Source organism: Erythranthe guttata, chromosome 5 (genome assembly GCF_056151865.1).
Source record: "Erythranthe guttata isolate IM_541 chromosome 5, IM_541, whole genome shotgun sequence".
Lineage (NCBI taxonomy): Eukaryota > Viridiplantae > Streptophyta > Magnoliopsida > Lamiales > Phrymaceae > Erythranthe > Erythranthe guttata.
The window spans coordinates 2,016,762-2,039,752 of record NC_142537.1 but is presented as its reverse complement, the minus strand read 5'-3'; the positions used below and the strand labels follow the sequence as shown (position 1 = coordinate 2,039,752).

At 33.6% G+C, this 22,991-nt stretch overlaps 3 protein-coding genes and 1 long non-coding RNA gene across 6 annotated transcripts; all 4 read right to left on the bottom strand.

Moving 5' to 3' along the window:
* Window positions 1–1,696: 1,696 nt before the first annotated feature.
* Window positions 1,697–2,889, bottom strand: LOC105966051 (uncharacterized). Its single transcript, XR_001173507.2, has 2 exons — window positions 2,737–2,889; window positions 1,697–2,002 (listed from the first exon to the last, which is right to left on the bottom strand). It is a non-coding gene; the product is annotated as an uncharacterized LOC105966051 (long non-coding RNA).
* Window positions 2,890–7,061: 4,172 nt separating this feature from the next.
* Window positions 7,062–9,861, bottom strand: BBX27 (B-box zinc finger family protein). Of its 2 annotated transcripts, none has more exons than XM_088818496.1 (7): window positions 9,629–9,861; window positions 8,748–9,221; window positions 8,603–8,637; window positions 7,929–8,264; window positions 7,641–7,826; window positions 7,393–7,550; window positions 7,062–7,292 (listed from the first exon to the last, which is right to left on the bottom strand). In XM_088818496.1, the coding sequence occupies exons 2-7, from the start codon at window positions 9,127–9,129 to the stop codon at window positions 7,190–7,192; spliced, it is 1,200 nt and encodes a 399-aa protein (XP_088674622.1). In that variant the 5' UTR covers window positions 9,130–9,221; window positions 9,629–9,861; the 3' UTR covers window positions 7,062–7,189. The 2 variants fall into 2 exon arrangements, with proteins under 2 accessions (XP_088674622.1, XP_088674623.1); XM_088818497.1 differs by having other exon boundaries at window positions 9,595–9,852.
* Window positions 9,862–10,265: 404 nt separating this feature from the next.
* Window positions 10,266–13,749, bottom strand: LOC105965953 (Ubiquitin-like superfamily protein). Its single transcript, XM_088818498.1, has 7 exons — window positions 13,562–13,749; window positions 13,373–13,448; window positions 13,217–13,278; window positions 12,954–13,108; window positions 11,462–11,675; window positions 10,593–10,774; window positions 10,266–10,478 (listed from the first exon to the last, which is right to left on the bottom strand). The coding sequence occupies exons 1-6, from the start codon at window positions 13,562–13,564 to the stop codon at window positions 10,607–10,609; spliced, it is 678 nt and encodes a 225-aa protein (XP_088674624.1). The 5' UTR covers window positions 13,565–13,749; the 3' UTR covers window positions 10,266–10,478; window positions 10,593–10,606.
* Window positions 13,750–14,321: 572 nt separating this feature from the next.
* Window positions 14,322–20,957, bottom strand: LOC105965952 (bidirectional amino acid transporter 1). 2 transcript variants are annotated; one of them, XM_088818495.1, is made up of 10 exons: window positions 20,717–20,890; window positions 19,589–19,849; window positions 17,160–17,527; window positions 16,785–17,045; window positions 16,139–16,157; window positions 15,749–15,968; window positions 15,487–15,668; window positions 15,107–15,396; window positions 14,888–15,017; window positions 14,322–14,794 (listed from the first exon to the last, which is right to left on the bottom strand). In XM_088818495.1, exons 3-10 carry the CDS (start codon window positions 17,285–17,287, stop codon window positions 14,447–14,449), a joined length of 1,578 nt encoding a protein of 525 aa, XP_088674621.1. In that variant the 5' UTR covers window positions 17,288–17,527; window positions 19,589–19,849; window positions 20,717–20,890; the 3' UTR covers window positions 14,322–14,446. The 2 variants fall into 2 exon arrangements, with proteins under 2 accessions (XP_088674621.1, XP_012845951.2); XM_012990497.2 differs by lacking the exons at window positions 16,785–17,045; window positions 17,160–17,527 and having other exon boundaries at window positions 20,717–20,957.
* Between the last annotated feature and the right edge of the window lie 2,034 nt (window positions 20,958–22,991).

Below are 22,991 nucleotides of genomic sequence, written 5' to 3'. Positions count from 1 at the left end.
GATATGATATATAAAATACTAAATTTAAAATTTTAATGTGGGTTTTCTAAGGAAAGTTTATTAGCCCAATTTTTTTTTTTTGAGAATTAGTATTGTGCTTTATCTAAGAGCCCACATTAATATTGATACGAAGCCCATCTGATAAAATAAACACTAAGCCCAACTCTATATTTTACTGCTACAATTAATTGGGCTTGAATTTCTCATAGAAGTTTATTTAAAGAAAACAAATATATAATTAATCCATTTATTTACGATGATTAAATTCTATGTATATATTCTCAAAATGAATAAAAGTATATATATATATATATATATTATAATATTTATTTAACTACTAGATCATATTAACAAGTAAAAAATTTAGAAGGGGAAAGATATTAATTAGCAAAAAAAGAAAAAAAAAGAAAAAAAAAGAGTAACAGTTTAATTTCTGATATATAATTCAATAGAAATCCAATATTACATTAAGATCAGGTGTAAGAGATGCATGCCCAGCAGCATAACAAAGATATTACACAAAAGACCCCCAACTTCTGACAAAATTCCCAAACCACCCCTATCTAATCCATAACAACCACCTTAACACCCATGAATTAGCTACTTTGTATGCATCTCTTACATCGTCCCATGTTTTATCTCATCAATACTTCAAAACAAAAAAAAGAAACTGCAACGAGAGGAAAATAAAAATAAAATAAATAAAAAACGTCAAGGTTAAAAATGGAATTTTCGAGACGTAAAACATAAATTCGGACCGCTACCCTCAATTCCCCCGCAATGCAATAATATCGCTCTCCCAGTTCCGCCCCTAGTTTAGAAGGGCAACAAACTCGGGAGAGCGAAATAATATTGCAAAGCTATTTTGTTTGTAGCTACTAATTGGACATGCAAAATTACTTTTCTACCCTCCACCGCTTCCGCCGCCGCCGCCGTGTTTCTCCTCCGCGGTAGCCACCGGCCATGTTTTTAGTTAGAAGGGGTGAAAACTGAAAATTGTCTTATAGAAAGAAAGAGAGAGAAAGAGTGGTAGTTAGTTAGGGGTATGAGAAAATAAGTGGTTGTATATAAAGGCAAAGATCAATGGTAGATTTTTAGTTTAAAGTGAGACTTGGTTTTTTTTGTAAGTAGAATAATAGTATTAAATAAGACAAAAATCAAATATATATGGTAATAATTAATTAAGAATCTCTATAGATACATGAATCTACGTGCATGTAGATATATAGATAGAATGTATGTAGATATATACATATGCACATATATATATTATAATGTTAATAATTTATATATAATGAGTAGTTATACTATAGTTAGTGTTGAAATAGTAGTAGGGTTAAGGGCATAATTGTGGGGAATGCGAAAAGAAGAACTCCACTAACTCGAATTCCTATGTCGTTGGAGTTTTCGTAGTAAAAAAATAAATAATAAATAATAAATAAAATAAAATAAAAATATATTTTGTTGGTTGTGTTTATAACTATTCAATCACTCTCACACCTCCATACATAAAAGCAATGTTCTGAAAACCGGACCGGACATTGACCCGGCCAAGCTATCGGGTCACGGTTGGACCGGTTCAACCGGGGTCCAACCGGGTTTTTGAATAATTTATTTTTAATTATTTATATTTAATTTATATAAATACGTAAAAATAGCATATTTATTACCAACATCAAATATTCTCATGAATTAACCATAAAATTATAAATCAAACCATAAAATAACAGGGAACATAAATCATAATCATCTTATAAGTCAAAACTCAAAAGTTAACATTTAATTTAAATCAAAACTCAAAAAAAAAAAAAAAAGGTCTTGCATCCAAAACAAACATTTAAAATAAGTCTCATATCAAAATCAAATATTTAAAGTAAATAGTAAATGCATATGAAAGACACTATCATCTTCATATATCACTCTTCCTCGTACTCATCTCCAATTTCATCTTCATCTCCACCTTCATCTCCTCCATGGAATGTCATCACATCGAACTCATGCTCTTGACAATTAAAAAAAAACAAAAATTATATTTGATTAAGGCTTTACTTTTCATTATATTTGATTGTATGTGCATGCCTAAATATTAAAACAAAGCATTGCGATGGCCGGTTTTGTCAATGTCTAGTGGTCATTTGGCTGGTTTTGTCCATTTCACTACTATAGGGGGGAAGAGCTGCCCACTATGCCCGGCCGAGTCCCCCTCCGTGCGCCGGGCCGGCTCCCAAATTTCTGCCCGACCCCCCCCCCCCCCCCCCCCCCCCCCCCGCCGGAGCCCGGTCCGAAATAAATAAATTTTTATTATATATATTTAAATATATATAATAATAGCCTTAGCCTTAGCCTTTGCCTTTGCCTTCGCCGGCCGCCGGGCGGCGGGCGTCGGGTGCGTTGCGAAAAACGTCGGGGGCGGCTAGTTATGGCAAGGCAGCCCCGCACACCGGCCCACATCAAATAAGCATGAATCGTCTTTACTTTTCATTATATTTGATTGTATGTGCATGCCTAAATATTAAATACGTATAAAACTACAAATTATAAAGTCGAAAGCAACTAACTCATGTATCCATTAATCAACTAACTAAAACAAACAAGTAATTATTTGTGTACTTCAAACACCAATTTCAAGATTTATTTGCTAAATTATATAATAGTGAAAAGAATATAAATTCTATGTAATTAGATCTATTTTTCAATAAACGAATTCATAAATTTATAATCTGAAAAAAGGATTACCAGAGCGACGACAATTTCAGAACAACGATGCCGGTTATGGTTGATTTGGAGAACGCAGCACTTGGAGAAGAAGGGAATAAATTCTCTGTTTTTTTTTTTAAGAAAACAGGGCTGGTGCCTGGTAGTCTGGCAGAGGCTCGTACTTTTTTTAATAAAAAACACCTTCTGTAACTTTTGTTGTCTTACTAGGGTAAAAATTAAAAAGTAGAGAATTGAATAATCAATTATTGTGACTAAGCAGTCAGCCCACGTTTCAACTTCCTTTTCTTTTTTTTTTTTTTTTTTTTTTTTTTTTTTTTTTTTTCTGGGCATTAAAACGACGCCGTTTCGGCTGCCTTTTTTTTTTTTTTTGAATTAATTAAAAAAGTGCGTGTGCAGCCAAAAAACCGGTTTTGAGCCTGTTTCCGGGTTTCCGGTCCGACCGGTCAAAAAACCGGTTTTTGACATTTTGACCGGGTTTTTGTGATTTTCGGTTTTATAGGTCTAACCGGACCGGACAAGGCACCGGTTCGCGGTTGAACCGGTCGAACCGGCCGGTCCGGTCCGGGTTTCAAAACATTGCATAAAAGTCTTCATGGCCAACTTTTCAGTTTTATTGCCTAATTATTGTGTTTGTGAGCGAGATTGTTCGCAAGTTGGGATGAAAGAAGTCGGATGAATCGGATCAGAGTTAACACTTTCAGAGAAATTTTGATCTTTTTTTATCCGAATTGAAAAGCAAATCTGAATTCCATTCCAATAATTTGAAAAATTGAAAATCAAAATTTCGAATGAAAATACTTGTTAAAACTAAATAAAATCAGACATGAGTCGGCAAAAATCGGAAATTATAGGATGAAATATATATAAGAATTTAAAAAATAAAATGAAAATGGAGAAAATAATGGCAAACACCTAATATGGGTTATCAAATCACTTTAGGGTTTGTGAAAAGATTGAAAGATGAAATAATCCATAAGTCAACCACCCATTTTTTGTTACTCTCTATTTTTCTTTTTCAACTACGTTTAAATAAATGGCCAACAAAAAGTTGTTTCATTGAATACTTTTTTTAGAAAAGTGGAAAGAGTTTGAAATAATATAGGTCGAGTTAAATAAAATATAATTAAAGTAATTGAATTCATTTTAAATTATGTATATGCTTGAATTAAGTTTGAGTAACAATCATTTCGAGTTTCATTCATACACTTAAATGAAATAATAATCGAATTCGAGTAGTTTGAATTGTTTAATAAATAATTTAATGTTTATGCAAATTACAAAAATATCGGAAACACAAAAAAAAGTGGAAAAAATAATAAGAAATGTGGTCAAAGTCAACCCGATGCATTAAGTATTAACTATCTACAATAGTGTGTGATGAATCTACTAGATAAAGGTACACTTCAGTGCTCCGATTTATTTAAATCACAGCCGTTGGTTTTTTTGGTTCAATGTACGGCCAATAGTTGCTGGATTAATATGACATCATTACTACGCCATTTAAGCGTCACCTAAATTTAACCTCTGAACACTTTAAAAATTTAACGACGAAAATCAGCTTCTCCCAGACGCGTGTGTGGCGCGTGCACTTAAAAGACTATTATTTTCATTTTTCACTCTGCGGCGGTCGGTACTAGGAAAAACTAAAAAGTTAGTCTTCAGAATTGGTCAATCATTGTACATTTTTTAACTGCCAAACTGTGGCTACGTGTCAGGGTTAGAATTGTCCAAAGGCGGTAAAAAATACTATAAGTAAAAGGCAAACCCCCTCAACGGTCAAATCTATGTCGGCTTACCAGTTGACAGATATCGGCGCGTGAGCCTCGAGACACGGCTTCAAATCTAAATTTCCACCTGCAAAAAATTCTTAGGTGTGGGCCCCACCACTTCTCGAGTTTAACCGTTTCCACTTATTTACCGACTCATTTTTAACAGTTCAGAGTGTACTTTTTACCCGCTTAAGCTAATTTCGGAATTGACTACCTTCTTCTCGTCTAATCTTATATATAAAAGAAAGAAACGCTGGACAACCCTAAAAAAATAACTCTAAGGATATTTCTGTAATTGCTTATTTTTAATATTTTTTCTCTACTAATTTCTAACTATAATTTTTAACAATTATCAAAATTTAAACTAAACAAGAATCCTACCCTAATGGTACTAACTCTAAGGATATTTCTGTAATTGCTTATTTTTAATATTTTTTCTCTACTAATTTCTAACTATAATTTTTAACAATTATCAAAATTTAAACTAAACAAGAATCCTACCCTAATGGTACTTCGGTAGTTATTTATTTTTAATTTTTTTCTCTAATTTGGATTATAAATCTTAATATATAAGATTTAAAAAAAATAATGTTATATAAAATATGAATAATATTACATTATTAAATATTACTATTTTAGTATACTATATTTTCTTATTATGTATTAATTTTATTTATTTTATCACTTTTAAAATAAGATCCCGTGCATCGCACGGGGAAAAGATGCTAGTTTCTTTTTAATTAACATTAAATAAATAAATAATAATAAAAAAAAAAAGCTAGATATATATGATGCAATAATATAAACAATAGCATTTTAAAAAAATTACCCTCAAATTAGTTTTTCGCTGTTAGAAGAATTCAGAAAATTCAATTCCAAAGGAGATGATTATCGAATGGTAACATCTTACGTATCTAGAATTACGAGAGTTCCGTAGTATTGTCTTGACCTGATTAAGTAGTTACTTCGAATACGTAGAAACTCTAACAACATCCTTATTAAACGAGGACGAATTATGCGTGAAATTCAATGAAAACACCTACAATTGTTATTAAATGTGAATATAAGAAAAAAGAATTATATTATTCACACTAAGAATGTGTAAAGTGAAAGAAAGAAATAAAGAAAGTGATTTTTCCAATAACTTTTGTAACTTTTGACAACTATCTCACATGTATATTGCTCGTGCTTCACAGGCATCTTTTATGTTCTTAGTTTTCTACATTGGAATAGTCTCATTGACAGCTCATTCACACACACACACACACACATATATATATATATATATCTAATGATTTTAATTTTTTAGGTTTATACAATAAAGAATTAAGAAAAATATAAAATGCACCAGCTAATAATGCACGCCTTTGCATTGGATCCCAATTGAGAGAATATAGCATGGCAACTTTTTTCACTTTAGATTATAATTATGCAAATAGGTATGTTTTTTTTGGGGTGGGGGGTGGGTGAGAAATTATAAAATTAATTATAAACTTTGCCATAGCTAGTAGCCAAATGGGTAAATTAATCATATGGGCATTATTTCATGTGTAACACCTAAGACCTAAGACGAATTTAACTTTACGAAAAAACAAAAAACAAAATTAATGATTGGGTAATTAATCTTTCATGGGCTCTATATGTATACATAGAGTTGGGTCATGGGTGGTTTTATAGGCAAACCGACCCACTTTCGACCCATTTTTTTTGGTCGAAAATCGATAATTAACCGACATATATAGTGGGCTTGTAATTTTAACCGATCCATGTATAAATGAGTCGGTCGATTGTTTTCATTTTACTGAAAAATCGGTAATATTATTATAAATACTTAATTGTAATTCTTATTTTTTTTACGGTAAAAATAATATATAAAAGATGTCAAAATAAAAATTGCAAAATACAAATTTATAAACCTCTACATATTATTTCTATTTTATAATTATCATTTCATATTCTTCATTATATATTTACTTGTTGTAGAAATTTAGTGAAAAAATATCTTAATTTCAAAGTTAGGATTTTTGCAACTTAAGTTTTGCTCAATACTTTTATGGACTCGAGTAAAAAAAAAAAAAAAAAACCGGAAACACTGTGTAATTATTCCATTAAAATACAAAGGGTAAATTACAAACACCCCCTGAGGTATGGTCAAATTACAAAAACACCCCTATTGTTTGAATAATTACAACCACCCCCCTCAACTCATCAAATTTAGTGGAATCTTAGAGATTATATGGAATATTATCACTTTTGTACCCGTTTTATCCCATTCAAACTCTACATTATGAAGCAAGATGATCATAATATGTGATTTTTAGCTTGTATATATCAGTTTGTGCTGCATCGAAAACTGTATTTTTTACACAAAAAGAGTACAAACTAGATTACAATTCACGGAATCTAGATGACTATGTTGAATTTGGCACCATAAAGGTGGAGGTCTAAGAAAAAATCATAGTTGAGGGGGGTAGATGTAATTATCCAAACAAGAGGGGGGTTTTTGTAATTTGACCATACCTCAGGGGGGTGTTTGTAATTTACCCAAATACAAAATTGGGAACTCACATATAATTAAGTGAAAGAAGGGCAGATTTAAATATTTGAAATTCATCAAACATTAATTCTTGAGTTTCCACGTGGGATAATATTACATGTACAACACAGTACACACCCAGTGTGTGTAGTAGTATATAATACCTTCAATATAATGCATAATTCCATCTATAACATACTTCACCTTTCCCGCGTTTCTTGATTTCAGATTTCGATTTTGGAGATGTATAATAGGCTTGCTTTTCATGCCTTAAAAAATTAATAAATAAAAAAAAAAAAAAACAAAGGAACCCAAATCTTATTTTCAACAACTTTAATTAAAAAAACTACTCTATTAATAAATAATTACCTCAAAGCTTTTTTCTCCTTATTTCTCATAATGACATTTTCATTACCATGAAAATTCGATCTCTTCGAATCGTATGATGTTCCATCTTGATATTGATATGCGGAGTAGTACGACGGATTATTAATCATCGTTTGTAATTGATTATAATCATTGTAGTGCTGCAAAAAGGGAAACATTATCATGTCATAATATATCAAAATAATCCCAAAAAAATTTGAAGTGAAACGAATGCTTGAAAATTTTGAAACCTCGATTGTGGTTCCGAAGCCAAACGATGGATCTTGATCCAATTTAAAACTTGGGTCGTGCTCGTTTCTGAAAAGTTCTTCAAAGTTCCGGAATGTCAAATCGATGTCCGGTATATTGACATCGTCGTTGTCGAAACATTGTACTTCGTCGCAAACTCCAAGGTCTTGCATATTCTGAAGCCAAATCTGCATGCACAATTATTGCATTATATATTTATAACTAGTGTGTGTGTATATACATATATAGATACACATATATAGTTAAGAAGATAGTACTAATGAGACAACCTCGTTATTATGAGAAGGGCTTTTGTATTGCCAAAATGAATTATCTCCATGCAAATGATGATTTCCATTATTACTTGCCAAGTGGTCCAGCTGTGAAAACGACGAAGCGTCGGTCTTCTCCTCGAGAGAATATTCTTTCTGTTGGAATTCAAGATTCCCATCAAAATTATCCATTGGATTATTATTATTGTTGTTGTTGTTGTTGAGGGTTTTATGCTCTTTGATGTGTAATGAATGTGGACCGTCGATTTCCTCGGAGAGTTGAAGCCTCTCCAAGTAGAGGATTTGTTGCAGAATCGAGTACCTATGTTGATCTCGTTCGTCGTCTTCAACTACCTATACAAATAGCATACAATCATCAACAAATTCAAAAAAAAAAAAAAAAAAAACCAAACAAGCCTTGTGGGGCCCACAATATTATACTGCTCGAAAGATAACAAATCTCTATAACATAGTAGTTTTCGGAAAATAGTAGGGGGCAATGGCCCTATTGCCTGCTTCGCGATTGTATATGCAAACTTAAAACGATAAGCCTAGATAAGATCAAATATTCTTATTTTGATTAACGGGCTAATCTTACCAAACAAACGAGACCTGATATATATGATTGTTTGAATACGAATAACTGAAGAATAAAATCGAGATATATACGACTATGCTTCATCAACGCGTACCTTCGTTCCTCTGCTGCTGAATCCCCCTTCACATTCTGTACAAAAGAACATATCATTTATTTTAAATTTTCAAGTTACATAACTAAAATCTAATTAATTGAAAAAAGAAAAATTCAAAATTGATAATTTTTTTAATTTTATTTACCAATAATAGAATTGTTGTGCAATTCATTAAAATCAAATCCCCACAATGAAGCTAAATCTCTGGCAGAGGGGCATCCCATATAACAACCGATAACTTTCTTCTGGTGCGGAAAACCGACGACATCATCACGGTGACGACGATGGATGATGTCATCGCAGGTCTGGCACATGAACATCCGGTGGGCGAAACACCGCACGGCAGCTGGCAGACTGTTGCATGATTCGCAGACGAGCGTACGAGGGTGCCTGAACGAAAGAGCGTTGGCTGAGTGGACTTTCGAATCGCACGAGAGGCAGAGATACGCTGCGTCCGCCTTACAATACACTATCGGCCTTAACGCCTTGCAAAATTCACAACGTTTCTCCATTGTCGAATTACTCATTTTTCGCTCAGTACAATTCCAATACTATCGAACATGGCATGTGTATCTATCTACGTATATATACACGATCCGATTGGGAATCACAGTATTTCCTACGAGAAAAAAATAAACAAATGGAAATTGAGTACGAAAAATTCCGTCCCACGTTGTATAAAATCATCAGTTAACTATTGCATAAAATCAATACTGCAAAAATATATTGTCATTCTACTAGCAATTTAATTGCAATTTAATCGATGATTTAGGCGAAACGACACTCGATTTTCATTACAAATGAAGCCAATATAATCAATTACATAAATTCACCTCAATACACAGAAAAAAAATTAAGATCTCTAGCAAGCAAGAAAATAATTGGATATACTGACCTATACATACATATATACAATTGAATCATCTTCCTAATTCAAGAACATCTTGAATAAATTAAACATAGCCTAGTAACAAACAAATTGATATATATACCTCAAAAATATTTAAAAGAGCAGAAACAAAAAACCTGTGATTTTAATTTCTTGAATCAGCAACAAGATCAGAAAACCCTTTTGGAAATCTGTGTTTTCATATATGTAAGAGAATATTTATTTATTTTTTTGCAAAAAAAGAAAAAAAGGTGGAAAAAGAGAATCACAGGGATATTATCTGCTTTCTCTCTCTATATTATGAGTCATCTTTCTTGTATTTTGTTTCTCTCTCTAGCTTTTTAGAATGCACTTTTTGGCTGAGGTGGTCACTTTTTTTGGGGGGTGATATGTAAATATGAAATAATACAAAAAAAGGTGTTATCTACTTCTGAATCCTGCATGTGACAGTACGGGCAACTCATCCAAGCAGCCAATGGGAGCACGCCACGTCATGGTTAGGATTGGGCACCCGGTATGGGGAAGTTGGAAGTTGGGCAGTTGGATCCATCATCAAAGATAGATATTTGTAATGACTTTCTGTCTGCCAACTTTCGTGTCTTTGTTTATATACTAATAATACTAAATTTGACAAATAAATGAAGAAGAAAAAAAAAGGAATTAATGACCTAAAATGAATTGTGTTGCCCTTATTTTGGTAGTAATAAATCTTTTATAACTTGACTTACCTTTTTTGATGTATATTTTTGTACCTGTATATTTGTGCACACAAACTTTGTAATACGATGATATAAGACGTAAAATCATTACCGAGCGTTTTCGACCAACAGTTTTAACGAAAAATATCCAGGGAAAAAAAAATTATTCATCAATTTACATTTGTAGGAGACGAAAACAAAAACAAAAAAAAAAGATTGGTATACAACTCATCGAGACGATAATTGCATTCCTCTAGTACGACTTTTCAGCTTGTGCATTTTTGGCAACCTGAAATAAATCAGGCTAAGGGGTTAGAAATAATTCAGTGTCGAAATTCGATGTTGCGATCCGAGAAACGGGCAATGATAGACGAAGATCAAGAAAGAAGCTCTTTTAAAGTACCTTAATAGATTAGATCAAGTTGACTTGACATGAACTTCTATGATGTCATTTTCTTCCATTTCAAGGCTATTAGGTGTTGCAGCTGGATTGATTTTATCCCCGTCAAAGCAGAAAACCAAGTTTTTCGTATCGACCTTAATTCTGTCTGCATACATCTTAAAAAGGCGCTCGAATTTATCATCCTGCACAATCACAAACCATAAAATGAACAAGGGCATCACAAATATTCAACTGTCTTAAGCTACTGTTTAAAATCGAGGAGAAAAAAAGAAAAGAAAAGATGCAGCGTAGCTTGTGGCAAATCTTAAACTTCACACGAAAAGATAAATACAAATTATGTACGTGAAAACACTATCGATCGTCTTAGTCTTAGTAAAAGAGTACTTTCACTGAAAGAAAGCATAATCTCCCGATCAGAGGTCTTACAACTAACATAGATATAAGTACACCAAGTTCTTGAAAACCCGTTTTAGTTTTGATATATTAAGATTTAGAGATCTATTGTTACTATCCGAGAAGATAAAATACTAAAAGGTGGCTAAGACATATAGAGTTATAGACCACTGAAAACAGTTTCCGCAAGTGCTTTGCTGTTCTTCATGCTACCCTAACATGTTACATTAGATTCCGAGGTTAATCTCGACATAGAACAATAGATACCTAAATCTCCTCTGCAACACCATTTTAATTACAAGATTACATGACACGATAATGAGGCTTTAAACGTGAATTTCTAAACATCTAAAGAAACGGTAAAAGCAGACTCAGATTGTACGGCCAAACTTGTTCCTTAAGTCATAAATTTACCATCGAAATACCAAAATATGCTGTATATCTTAGCTTTTTAAAGAAAATAAAGAAGTACATACCATGTAAACACGAAATTGTTTAAGGCCATCTTTATCCTGGATGGATATAACAAGTTTTTCCCGATCAGAAGGAGGCGGCTCCACTGGCTCCTTAGCAACACTCTTTGGAGAAGACTGTAAAGCAGCATCAAGGTCTTTTCTTACAGATTCTTCAACAGCTCTGACCATTTCCTCTGCTGACTGAGCAAAAGATGCCAACTCCTGCCTTTTCAACCTAAGAACACAAATGTTGAGGAAAGGGTAAGTGGACGAATTAAACATTTTTTCATAAAAAAATCGAAATTGTAGATTTAAAGAAACGGAATGAAATCATTTTGGCCATGCCATATTGCTAAAGTATCTTCATCATTGACAACGACGAATCTCAGTTCCAAACATGCTAGTGAATTAGTATACGAAATGATGGAGTTTCAAAACTGCCGCATAAGATAGTACTATGATGGGCCTAAATTTCTCATTTAACATAGATATGACAAACTTGCATTAACCAAGTCTTCATTGTGAATTCGGCTTCTAGTAGCAAATAACTGTAGTGGGTTCCGAATAAGTCAAGAATATGCAAAGATTCTTGCAGGGTTAAAACTGTTATATGAATAAGGTGCTATTTTCATAGAAGACCTAGTTCTGTCTTAAATATTCAAATACAAACAACGCATAATGCAGTTGGTGGTAAGCCATATTCTCATTTGCCCAGAACAATATACTAACTAACCACTTCAAGACAATAAGTTCTCACCACAAACTATAAAAAGGTAAAAAGAAAAAAGAAAAGGAACAGGTAAGAAAACCATACTTACTCAACAGTAATAAATTATCTAACAGCAGATTATGAAGAAAAAGTGTTTCACGAATTGTACCTCTCTGTTGATGAAGAGATAAACAAAATAAAAATTCAATTGACAAAACTAAACATATGCTTACTATAATGAGTATAATAATATGGTTAACCACATCAATTAGTGCAAGCCAGTCAAATAATGAAAAATATTTTTTTAATTCTTTTCCTATAGCATTACTACAAAGAAGTCGGAACCTACGAAGTTTATTTTGAGAAGACGAGAGCTTTATAACATAAAAAGGTAACAAAAAAATTGCACGTTTCCCTATTACATCTCAAATACTCAAGTACTTGGAGCCAGCGGGTGTGGAAGGAGGGAGAGGAGGAATTTCATCTAGGCCGGTAATAAAAAATCATTATTTAGTAATTTCCCAAAGAAGATGAACTCCCAAACAAAAGGGCCGGTTTATCTTATAGCATAATTTTGATCACAATGACAAGCAGGAATATATAGCTACATAAATTTTCCCCAAGTATGTGAAATTTACAGTCCTATCACCTATGTTATGTGACACGGAAGCAAAGCCGTATTGGACCTTAGGTTGTCTGCCTTAACAAGTGGAAAATCATTTAGTCATTCCTTAGAAGCAGTTCTCACCGAGGAAATCCGTATCATAACAACAAGTAGTCAGCGGAGTAAGCAAATACACTTACCTCAGCGCCTTCAAAGTCGAGTCCTCCTTATGAATATCACAACTATTATCTAAATCCTTCGGTGGTGGAAGCAACCAATCATCTTCATCATCTTCTTTATCATCACAATCAATCACCTTTGCATCTTTCGCATTCGCATTCTCTTTCTTTTCTTCCTATTATTTCCAGTCAAAGAAACCCCACATGAACATAATGATTAATTCAGCAATTACAATAAAAACGGGGGAAAAAATGGATCTTTCAATGGAAGGAAAAGTTTGTACTTGAGGATCTGAGATTCTCCGTTTCTTGGGGAAAAACACCGGCGATTCGTCCTGACTATCATCTGCCAATCCCCATGGAATACATCGATTAATAAAATAGGAAATAAAAAATTTCACCCTACCGAAAAGCGAAAAATCAATTACAGCGCAACTTACCGTCGAGGCAAACGACGCTGTACGGCTGAATCCGCGTGTAATCAAAGAGGGGTTCGAATTCTTCGTTCGAATTGTCCTGCGAAAATCGTAAAACACAGTCAATTTTATACAGGGAAAACCAAACCCTACGGACGCGTTCATATAACAATTGGAGGAAAAAGCTACAAATAATGGTAAAGAGAATCGCACCATTGATGAGAGTATTCTTCTCTATCTCTCTCTAACGCACCGGCGTTGCTTTCTCTCTCTAGATATCTGAACGAGTAGAGACGAATCGGAGGTGGATTTGCAGCGCGTGTGTCCCGCCGCGCCACTGTTGTCTGTTGGATTCGGAGTTCGTAATTTCAAATCGTTTGGGAAACTTATTAAAAATAAATAAAAAATGGACAAAATTAATTGCTCCGTTTGGCTAGGAAGAAACGACGCCGTATTCACAAAGACGCAGTTACTATAGTTAAAAAGCGCTTTTCTATTTCTCTTGGTTTTCTGTTAAGTCGCGCATCCAATGCACGGCTGCCATGTGGCAAGCCGTTGGCTATAAATAACGGAACAGCTGAGCTAATCAGCTGTGTGCTGAGTTTATTTGTGTAAACTCAAACTGTAAACACTCATTTTGAAATCAATAAAATCTCCCTCCAATTTCTCTCTAAATCTGATCGGAGCTCCGATCGTAACAGTAAGAAACGATGAATCTGTAAATTGTAATAATGGGACTGTTCAAAAACAAGCTACTACATATGCAGTGGCGAAGCCAACATAAGGTAAAGGGGGGGTCATGGCCCCCCCCCCAACAATTTTCAAATCTCTGTCAATTTATATAAAAATATAAAAGTTGTGTACATGTACACTAGCATTTATGGGTCCCTTTAGATTTTTTTAAATGCATTCGGCCCCCTCGGACCGGAAATCCCGACTCCGCGAATGTGCATATGGCTATTAAAAACACAAATTGAGGATGGAAAATTCATTTATAATAAATATTCCATTAGAGAACAATACAATTGAAACTATAACTTACAAATAAAAATGGGGGTGGGGTGGGGTGGGGTGGGTGGGGGGGGGGTGGTTTCAAGTTCAACTATTTATATTTGTAATAGGACCTTTAAACCAGTGCCTTGCACTAAGAAACCAAGAAGAAACAGTGAGAATGAGTAGCCCTCCAACAGCAACAGGGGTATAATTGAGAGTTTGGTCGGTAATCGGATATGCTACCGGCAGTGAGAAAAGAATCGAAATTGTGGCCACCCACAAGACAGAAATCCAACCAATAAGAACTCCGTATTTGCCCAAGTTGAACGGGCCCGGAGAAAAAGATTTCCGAGCCAATGTAACTCGGAAAAATATCGGCAAAGCATAAGCTATGTAGAGCCCTATAGTAGCTATCGATACCATGGCTTGGAACGCCACTAAGCTTCCGAGTGACTGCAATAAAATATATTACACGGCAAAATGTAACTACATTTTTTCACGAAAAAAAAAAACAATTCCGAGAATTTTCAAGTATGACAAACGTACCGTTAGAGCCATGCAGAAAGCTATAAAAGCCGACAGCCAAACTGCGTTTATAGGGACCTCATACTTGTTCACTTTATGCCAAAATTCCGAGAACGGCATCGCACCATCTCTCGAGAACGCATACGCCATCCTAGTAACATTAATACCGTATGAATCACTTGTCAAAATTTCGAAAACTGTCAAACATTTAAATTTTATTTTTTTTACTTTTTTTTTTACCTGGAATTGCTAGTGATCGAGCTCATGCCACAGAAAAATATAGCAACAGCAATTATACCGAGACAAACGATTCCGCCCACACCACTACCGTACCGACTCTTGAAAGCCTGGTAAAATATTTCAGCAATTGCATAACCACCAGCATCGTTTTCCGGGCTCAAAAGTTTTGGGATATCAGTTACTGCAAATGTGATGCCTAATATATAACCCCAGCCAACAATTACGGATATTCCAATTGAACTTATTATTCCCTTCGGTCCATTTATATCCGCATCTTTAGTCTCCTCTGTCTGAAATAACCCGTTGTCGGCAAATAAAAATTCAATAAATATAATACTCAAAAACGACTATAATCGATTGAAAATTCATATAATACTCACCATATGTGCAGATGCATCGTAACCTGTTAGCGTATACTGACTCATGAGAAGTCCAAGAACAAATATGTACAACGAACTGCCGATTCCTACTTCGTTATCTGTGTTGAAGTGAGTAAAAACAAATTCGGCGCTGGCTCTTTCGGTTGCAACCAAGGGAACTAGGATCATGAGAACAAAGACACCTGAAAATTCGAAAAAAAATATATTTAAATATATTGCATAATGGCACTTATAAAACATAAAAATTATTAATTTAGGGTACCTAGGATGTTCCATGCAGCAGCGAGCTGTCCGATGAAGGACAACCACGAGATAGGAAGACTGTTGATGGTAGCATGCAAGAGCAGAATTCCGGCGTGAAATGCGATAACTACGTATTTAGAGGCCTCGTACCCTCCTCCGTTTTTGCCGCCTGTGCTGAGGAGAATTATTACCGATATCAACTGCGCTAGTGAAAAATCTACGCTCGTTGTAACAGCCCACTGCAAGAGAAATAATTATTACACTATTCGAAGAAAAAAGAATTATATAAATTAGTAGATTTTTGAGAAGTTGAGGGGGGCCATAGCCCCCCATCCTACGGTGGCTCGGCCACTGGAAAGCAACATCAGATAAGAACTTTCGGATACACGATTGAATGCTTAGGAAGTACCTGGCCAACAATATTAAACCTGCACAAAAAGGAAAACGATAACTGATTTAATTCAAATCGTCATCTTTTCTTGGACGAAAAAGAAGTCAAGCAAATACAGTGATCTATACAATTCAAATTACTTCAAAATTACGCAGGATATAACTAGAGGTTAAACTGCGGTCATCGATATAAGCTACAAACTCCATATAATAAAGTTAATAATGGCCAATGAGAAACCAACCACAAACACAAGAATTAGCTAGGCAATTAATTTCGGAAAATGTTCGTCACTTCGGAACTGTCCCACCAAAGACAAGATTGTCTTGAATAAACACGAAGCTCAAAGTTGGTAATAAAACAAAGTTAGCTTTACACACAAAGAAACAGCAAAAACAGGCTAAAAAGAGCATTAAAGAATTCAAGTCTCGGTAACCAGTGGCGAAGCCAGCGTAAGGCCAAGGGGGGCATGCCCCCCCCAACATTTTTCAAATCTCTATTAATTTATATAAAAATCTAAAATTTGTGTACACTAGCATTAACGGCGGCCCTCTCGGACTGCAAATCCTGGCTCCGCTAGTGTCGGTAACTAAGCAGAAAACGGAAAAAAAACTCGATTGATAAAACTAAAATTTATTTTCCATAAAAAAAAATTAATAATAATTACCATCCGGTCATCCAAGAGGCAAAGGGAGCCCAACTCGGGCCGGCGAGCTTAGCGCTCCAATAATAGAGACCACCGGAAGTGGGGTAAGAAGAGCAAATCTCAGCCATTGAAAACCCAACAGACATTGTGAAAAAACCGGCAATCAGCCATCCGTACACCAGAGAAACGGGTCCACCGTAAGTCAGACCGGTGTTGTACAGTGTGGTTACTCCGGTGAGCACCGATATTATTGAAAACGAAAACGCAAAGTTCGACAGCACTCTGCCGTACTCCAATTAAATTAAAATAAAAAATAAAAAAATTAATGAATGAATAAAGATCGAGAAAAGAAGAAAAAAAATTGAATCTTAAAAAAAAAAAAAAAAGATGATTTACGAGAGGTCGCGCTTGAGTTCTTGTTTGTAGCCAAGCTCGTTCAAACGTGCATGGCCGGAATCAGTAACAGAATCACGGCCGCTTTCTTGCACACGTGACTGATTATTTTCTCCACGTTCATACACCATCTTCTTCTTCTTCTTTTACTGTGTGTGTGCTTGTGCGTGTGTGGGAGAGAGAGAGAGAGAGAGAGAGAGAGAGAGAGAGAGATGCTGTTTGATTCAGAAAGGAGGACTTATTCTTGTCCAAGATTCTTGCCACAGTAATCCTATGTATGTGGGAGTGGCAAATGCTTGTTCGAAGGAAATGGTTTTTTATTTTGATTTTTTCTTTTCGGACTTTTCGTTGTTTTTTGTAGTTTAGTTTAGCTGTCAACAGAAGCGAAGTGTGGTCAAACAAAGCAACCAGCATTGCGGATTGGTTCTGAATTATGATTAGGGATTTCTGATTTTTTTTTTTTTTTTTTTTTTTTTTTCTTTTCGGCCTTAATTTAGAAGCGATAAATACATTTTTTTAATAATTTAATCAACTCCTTGGAGAATTATGAGCCATTCTCTGCCTTTTTATTTATTTATTTTTTGAAAAGAAATTGTTGATTTTTCTTTTTTTTTTTTTTTTTACTTCAAAATTATAGAAATTTCTAAATTTTCAGTATCATTATATCTTTCAGTCTTCCAGACATAAATTATAGTAATTCCTACATTTTACTTTAAAATTAAATAAAACGTAATTTTCTTTTTCTTTTTAAGATTGAAGATTAGATAAATAATTGGGGTTGGTAGATATAAAACTCCCATGTACTACAATAATAGGGAAATGTCAAACCTCATTTTCCCATTATTCACAAAAACATATATTCTTTGAGTAGTTCGGATACCATGTTCATTTTCACCATAGATCCCCAAGATTATATTTTCCTAACCAACGACCACCACCAAATGCATCACTATCTCGACATCAAACACGCCACCTAGATCCTCTTTTTAATTTGAGTCTAAACTTGGAATTATAAATTATAGAGTTGTTTGTTGGCATTATACTATGATTTGCCTAAGGAAGAAGGCACACAAAAAAAGTATATATATATATATATATATATATATATATATATATATATATAGTAAATGAACATGAAATAGACAAGACAATTACTGCCTTGTTGCACCAACGCTACTTGTACTTATTTTTAATTCCATATGAAGGGGCCCGCTCAAGCTCAAGTTCAAGCTCGTGTATAATTTTACAGAGTTGACGAGCTTCGTCTGAGCTCCAATTATAATTATTTCCCAATTAATTCAATTCATTATCTTATTTTCATTTAGCTACTATTTATTACTAATCTCAAGATATTATTTTTTCTATTAGTATTAGTAAATACATTTTGGAATTTTAGATTGTGTTGGAATCAATATGATAAGATTCCTATAACACATTATTCCGAGAGTATTCGGTGTAGCCACGTGAACACCTATTAAATATACTGAAACTCAGATTTTTTAGCCAATCGAGGAAACCTTCCTCGATCTCTGTGCTCACACTATTATTAATTAAATACAAATACTATTATTAATTATTATATACAAATAATTATATAAATTAAAATATTCTAAATACAGTAAAATATTAAAAGCTTGGACATCTAAATTATAAAATAAGATAATCTACTTCCAAATTGTAATAAAACAAATAATGTATCTTTAGTAGCTGATCTTGCAATCAAACAAAGTTGAATGAACCCATCATCAACTTATAATAATCTTGCTGGAGTCAACTCAATCTCATTATTTATTGGTTCTTCATAGTGAGATGTTAATTTTAATGTATTTATATAATTGCTTAGAGTAACAAACCAGTTAATCACAATCAAGCATTACCTACCACGCAAAAAAGAAAAAAAGAAATAAAAAAAAAAATCAAATCTCCAACGACAACATTCATTTATTTAGTCCTTCTAATTCATACCATTTACCCCACTCACTCAAAAAATGTTAAGATGAAATACTAGCAAAGTTTTGTAGTTTTCAAGAAGCTTATAAGTTGTTAAGAATAGCTTTTAAGTTATTTCAAAACGTTTGAAGCTTATAAGTTAGTTTAAAATGTTTGGTAGGTTTTTTTTAAACCTTAAATTTTCAAAAAATAAGTTGCAAAAAATACTCTAAATACTCTTTTATAAGATCATTATCCACACACTTTAAGAATTAATTCTAAAAATAAGACGTAACAATTTATCAACTCTAAACACAAACTTATTAGATATAAGAGTTTATCAGTTATTTAAAATAAGCTTAACCAAATGGCCCCTAAATTCTAAATTCATACATTAAAAGTCTCACATATCAATCACTTCCTAATTAATATATAATTATTCAAATAAAAGAATTAGAAAGAAAATTAAATATAATAAAAAAGGTGGGGAAAGGTAAAATTACCAGCCGGTGAGCCAAGAAGCGAAAGGGCCCCAGCGATGACCACAAAGCTTAGAACTCCAGAAATAAAGGCCGCCGGAGGTTGGATAGGCGGAGCAGATCTCGGCGAGAGAAAGGCCTACAAGGAAGGTGAATAGGCCCACAATCGGCCACCCGTAAACCATAGTCACCGGCCCACCAAATGTAAGGCCCTGATTGTACAATGTGTTTATCCCCGTCAATACAGATATTATTGAGAAAGTCACTGAGAAGTTCGATAGAGCCCTGTCCACATAAAAAGCCCAAACTCAAATTGTTATTCAGACACGTGTATAGATTCATACATATTTAAAATAAACGATTAAAATTGGAAAATCATTCGGTGTCTGGGTGGATTTGAACTCTATATTTAATTAAATAACTGTCCATTTAGTACGCATATACATGGGGTGTGTGGATTATGTGTAGATTTACGGTTCAAATCCACCAAATATAAATAACTAGATGTAGCATATAACTTCTATATTTCGGTATATAAGTGTGTTGGTGTGTGAATTTATGCCGACTTTTCGGAATTGGCACATTTCAAGATAAATACACATTCATGCACGAATATAATCAAATTTTCTTTTTGCTATAAAATAAATAAAATTCCATTTAATTAATTGTAATTTGAAAGATGTAATTTTTGGTCGAATAAATTAGTGTGGTCGTAATCGCTACTCGGAGACGTACATTATAGATTTGTCAGATTTTTATTCTTAGTGTAACCAAAAAATAAAATAAATACATCTTGATTTTGGCAGAATCTCTATTTTAATACTGGTAATAATAATAAAATAAATTAAATTAATTAAAAAAAAAAAAAAAAAAAAGAGGAGAGAGAGACTCTATTGTGATTGGGGGAGATAATCTCTTCAATGACGAACCGTTAAATCGGGAACGGAATTTCCATTATCGTCTACACATTCGATTAACGGTGAACTTCACAGAGAAAACGAAACTGAGATATCGCCACAAAATTCGAAACGGAGTTTTAAAAAAAAACGGTGTCGACATTTTCACAGATTTGAATAACTATTACTGCTAAAAATGACGAATCCTTCGTTAATCACACAGAAATACCAGAGAGAGAGAAAATGAGAAACGTACGAGAGGCTGCGGCTGAGCTCTTGTTTGTAGCCGAGCTGATTGAGGCGCGAGTCGTCGCCGGAATCCTTCAACAGATGGTACGGAGCTAGATCGCCGTCGGCGACCACTCTTATCGGAGTTCCCATTTTCGGTTTCAGCCTCAAACTAATTTCTCAGCGTAAAATGCGTGATTCCGTCTAAAAATGGGCTTCGCAGTGTGATTTATTTATGTGTGTGTGTGTGTGTGTGGTGGGGGCATGGGTTGTCATTTGTCAATACTCAATAGGTCAGCTGTTCCGTATTCCCAATGCCATACAATTTTAAATTATTGAAAATAATTAAGTCTAATTAATCTCTAAGCCTAAATAATAGTAACTAATATTGTTTTATTTCTATAATTTGACTTGTTTTTTCCATTTCTTTCTTTCTATCTAATATAGGTAGTGAAAGTATTCACATGTCGTTTCAAATACTATAATGCCTAGTTTGCTTAACTATATTGGATTAGATCGGATTAAATTAGATTGGATTAATTTCCTACTGATTAACTAATTAATTAGTTAATAATATATTTGGTTCTTTAGATTACATGTTGTATTAAATTTGTTAAATTATGTTATTATATGTAAAATGACTATAAAGTCTTTTATTTAACAAAATTAAATTATTATTTTGAGGATAAATTTATAATTTTCCGTTTTAGTCACACCTACAAAATTAAATTAATTGCAGGGGGAGGGGTGTTACTAATTTCATGGCATAGTAGCACTTAATTGCGGACTTCAACTTTAGTAGCGGGCTTGAGTAATGTTGAATTCTATCAACCAAACATCTTACTAAATCCTACTATTTAGTTAATCTAACCTAATAGTAGCAAGCAAACAGGCCTAAAAGTATAATTAGCATGTAAATAGCACAATTGTGGAGCTATTTAATAGATGTAGGCCTCGTTTGGTTGGCAAGATAAGATTAGCCAAGATAAGATTAAATAATCTAATGAGACCCAATTATTTTATTGGAGCTTGAAAGGTGCAACAAAAAAAACTCATTAAAAGGCAAGATAAGCCAACATAAGGCAAGATAAGCCATGATTATATAATTTTGGCGGGTCGACCCGGCAAGTTATTGAGGATACCAAACATCAAATTAAGTCCAACTATTTAGTTAATCATGGCTTATATTAGCAACCAAACGGGGCCGTAGCGTATAATTATTCAATAACAATAAGTGCACATGGTTAGATAACAAGCCACTTAAGAAACTATGTTAATTATTGTGATTATGCGTCCAATTTATGATTTTCCTTTTTTTGATTAAATAGCCTTACAGATGGTACTTCTCACCAAACTTTACTGTAAAAGATTAAAATCCCACACGTAAGTCTTTTGGGGTTGTCTAGGGTCCGAGAGGGCTGTACTTCTCGGACCATAAACGATTGAATCTGGTGCGTAGAATATATTATCTAAATAATTATAGCCGTTGATCTTGAGTACGGTCTGAGTACGACCTAGTACAACCCTGAAAATTAATAAATTAAAGTACGATCTAGTAAAAATAGATCGTACCCACATCGTACTTGATTTAAATTACTTTACTACCCTTCATAATCAACTAAAAAAATAAATTAAAAGAATCGTTAATTGTCAAACTTTATCATAAAAAAATATAATTTACATCCCTCTTCCGCACATCACACGCACAAGAATTAACGATTCACCGTACCCCAAATTTTTATCCATTGATTCGATTTCTGGTGGCGTAGAGGCAGACCATCCTCTCCTCACCCTCAAATTGATGATGGAGAAGTAATATATTTTAAATTTACTGATTTCTAATTGAAATTTATTTGATTGATTTCTAATAAAAAAATTATTTTGTTGATTTGCAGAAGAAGAAACGTGTAGTAAGAATTGATATAGCCTGAAGAGGATGGAAGGTTCAAGAAAAACTAAAGTCGAGTGAAAGCTGGAGTTTGAAGTTGAAACAAAATTAGAGATCCTTTTACTGATTTTATTTTTTTGTGTTTTGATTGCTTCTAGTTGTCAGGATTTTACTGTAATATGTGAACTATATTCTATGTTATTTTAACTATTAATGCAGTTTATATCTTGTTCAATATTGAAATTGACACATATGAGGTTGATTTTGTGATTATTTATTTTTACCGTGTGTGTAGACATAATTCCTCTCTCATATTTCTTCTGATTACTTTCATACTCTCTCAATCTGATTTCTTCATGAATGTACGTAATAAATTTCAGCATACAATTTGTATCATAATCTTATGATTTCTCAA

Bases quoted from the DNA above. Each gene is read 5' to 3' on its own strand.
- BBX27 (XM_088818496.1), bottom strand. From the start codon at position 9,129: ATGAGTAATTCGACAATGGAGAAACGTTGTGAATTTTGCAAGGCGTTA. The intron at 8,265-8,602 runs GTACGCGTTGAT...CTATTTGTATAG, and splicing joins TCAGCAGCAGAGGAACGAAG to GTAGTTGAAGACGACGAACG. The intron at 7,551-7,640 runs GTTTCAAAATTT...CCCTTTTTGCAG, and splicing joins GCTTCGGAACCACAATCGAG to CACTACAATGATTATAATCA.
- LOC105965952 (XM_088818495.1), bottom strand. From the start codon at position 17,287: ATGGTGTATGAACGTGGAGAAAATAATCAGTCACGTGTGCAAGAAAGC. The intron at 15,397-15,486 runs GTGAGTATTATA...GGGTTATTTCAG, and splicing joins ACGATGCATCTGCACATATG to ACAGAGGAGACTAAAGATGC. The intron at 14,795-14,887 runs GTACGTTTGTCA...ATTTTATTGCAG, and splicing joins CTTTCTGCATGGCTCTAACG to TCACTCGGAAGCTTAGTGGC.
- LOC105965953 (XM_088818498.1), bottom strand. The intron at 13,279-13,372 runs GTAAGTTGCGCT...GGGGATTGGCAG, and splicing joins CAGCGTCGTTTGCCTCGACG to ATGATAGTCAGGACGAATCG. The intron at 10,775-11,461 runs GTATGTACTTCT...GTGATTGTGCAG, and splicing joins AACAATTTCGTGTTTACATG to GATGATAAATTCGAGCGCCT.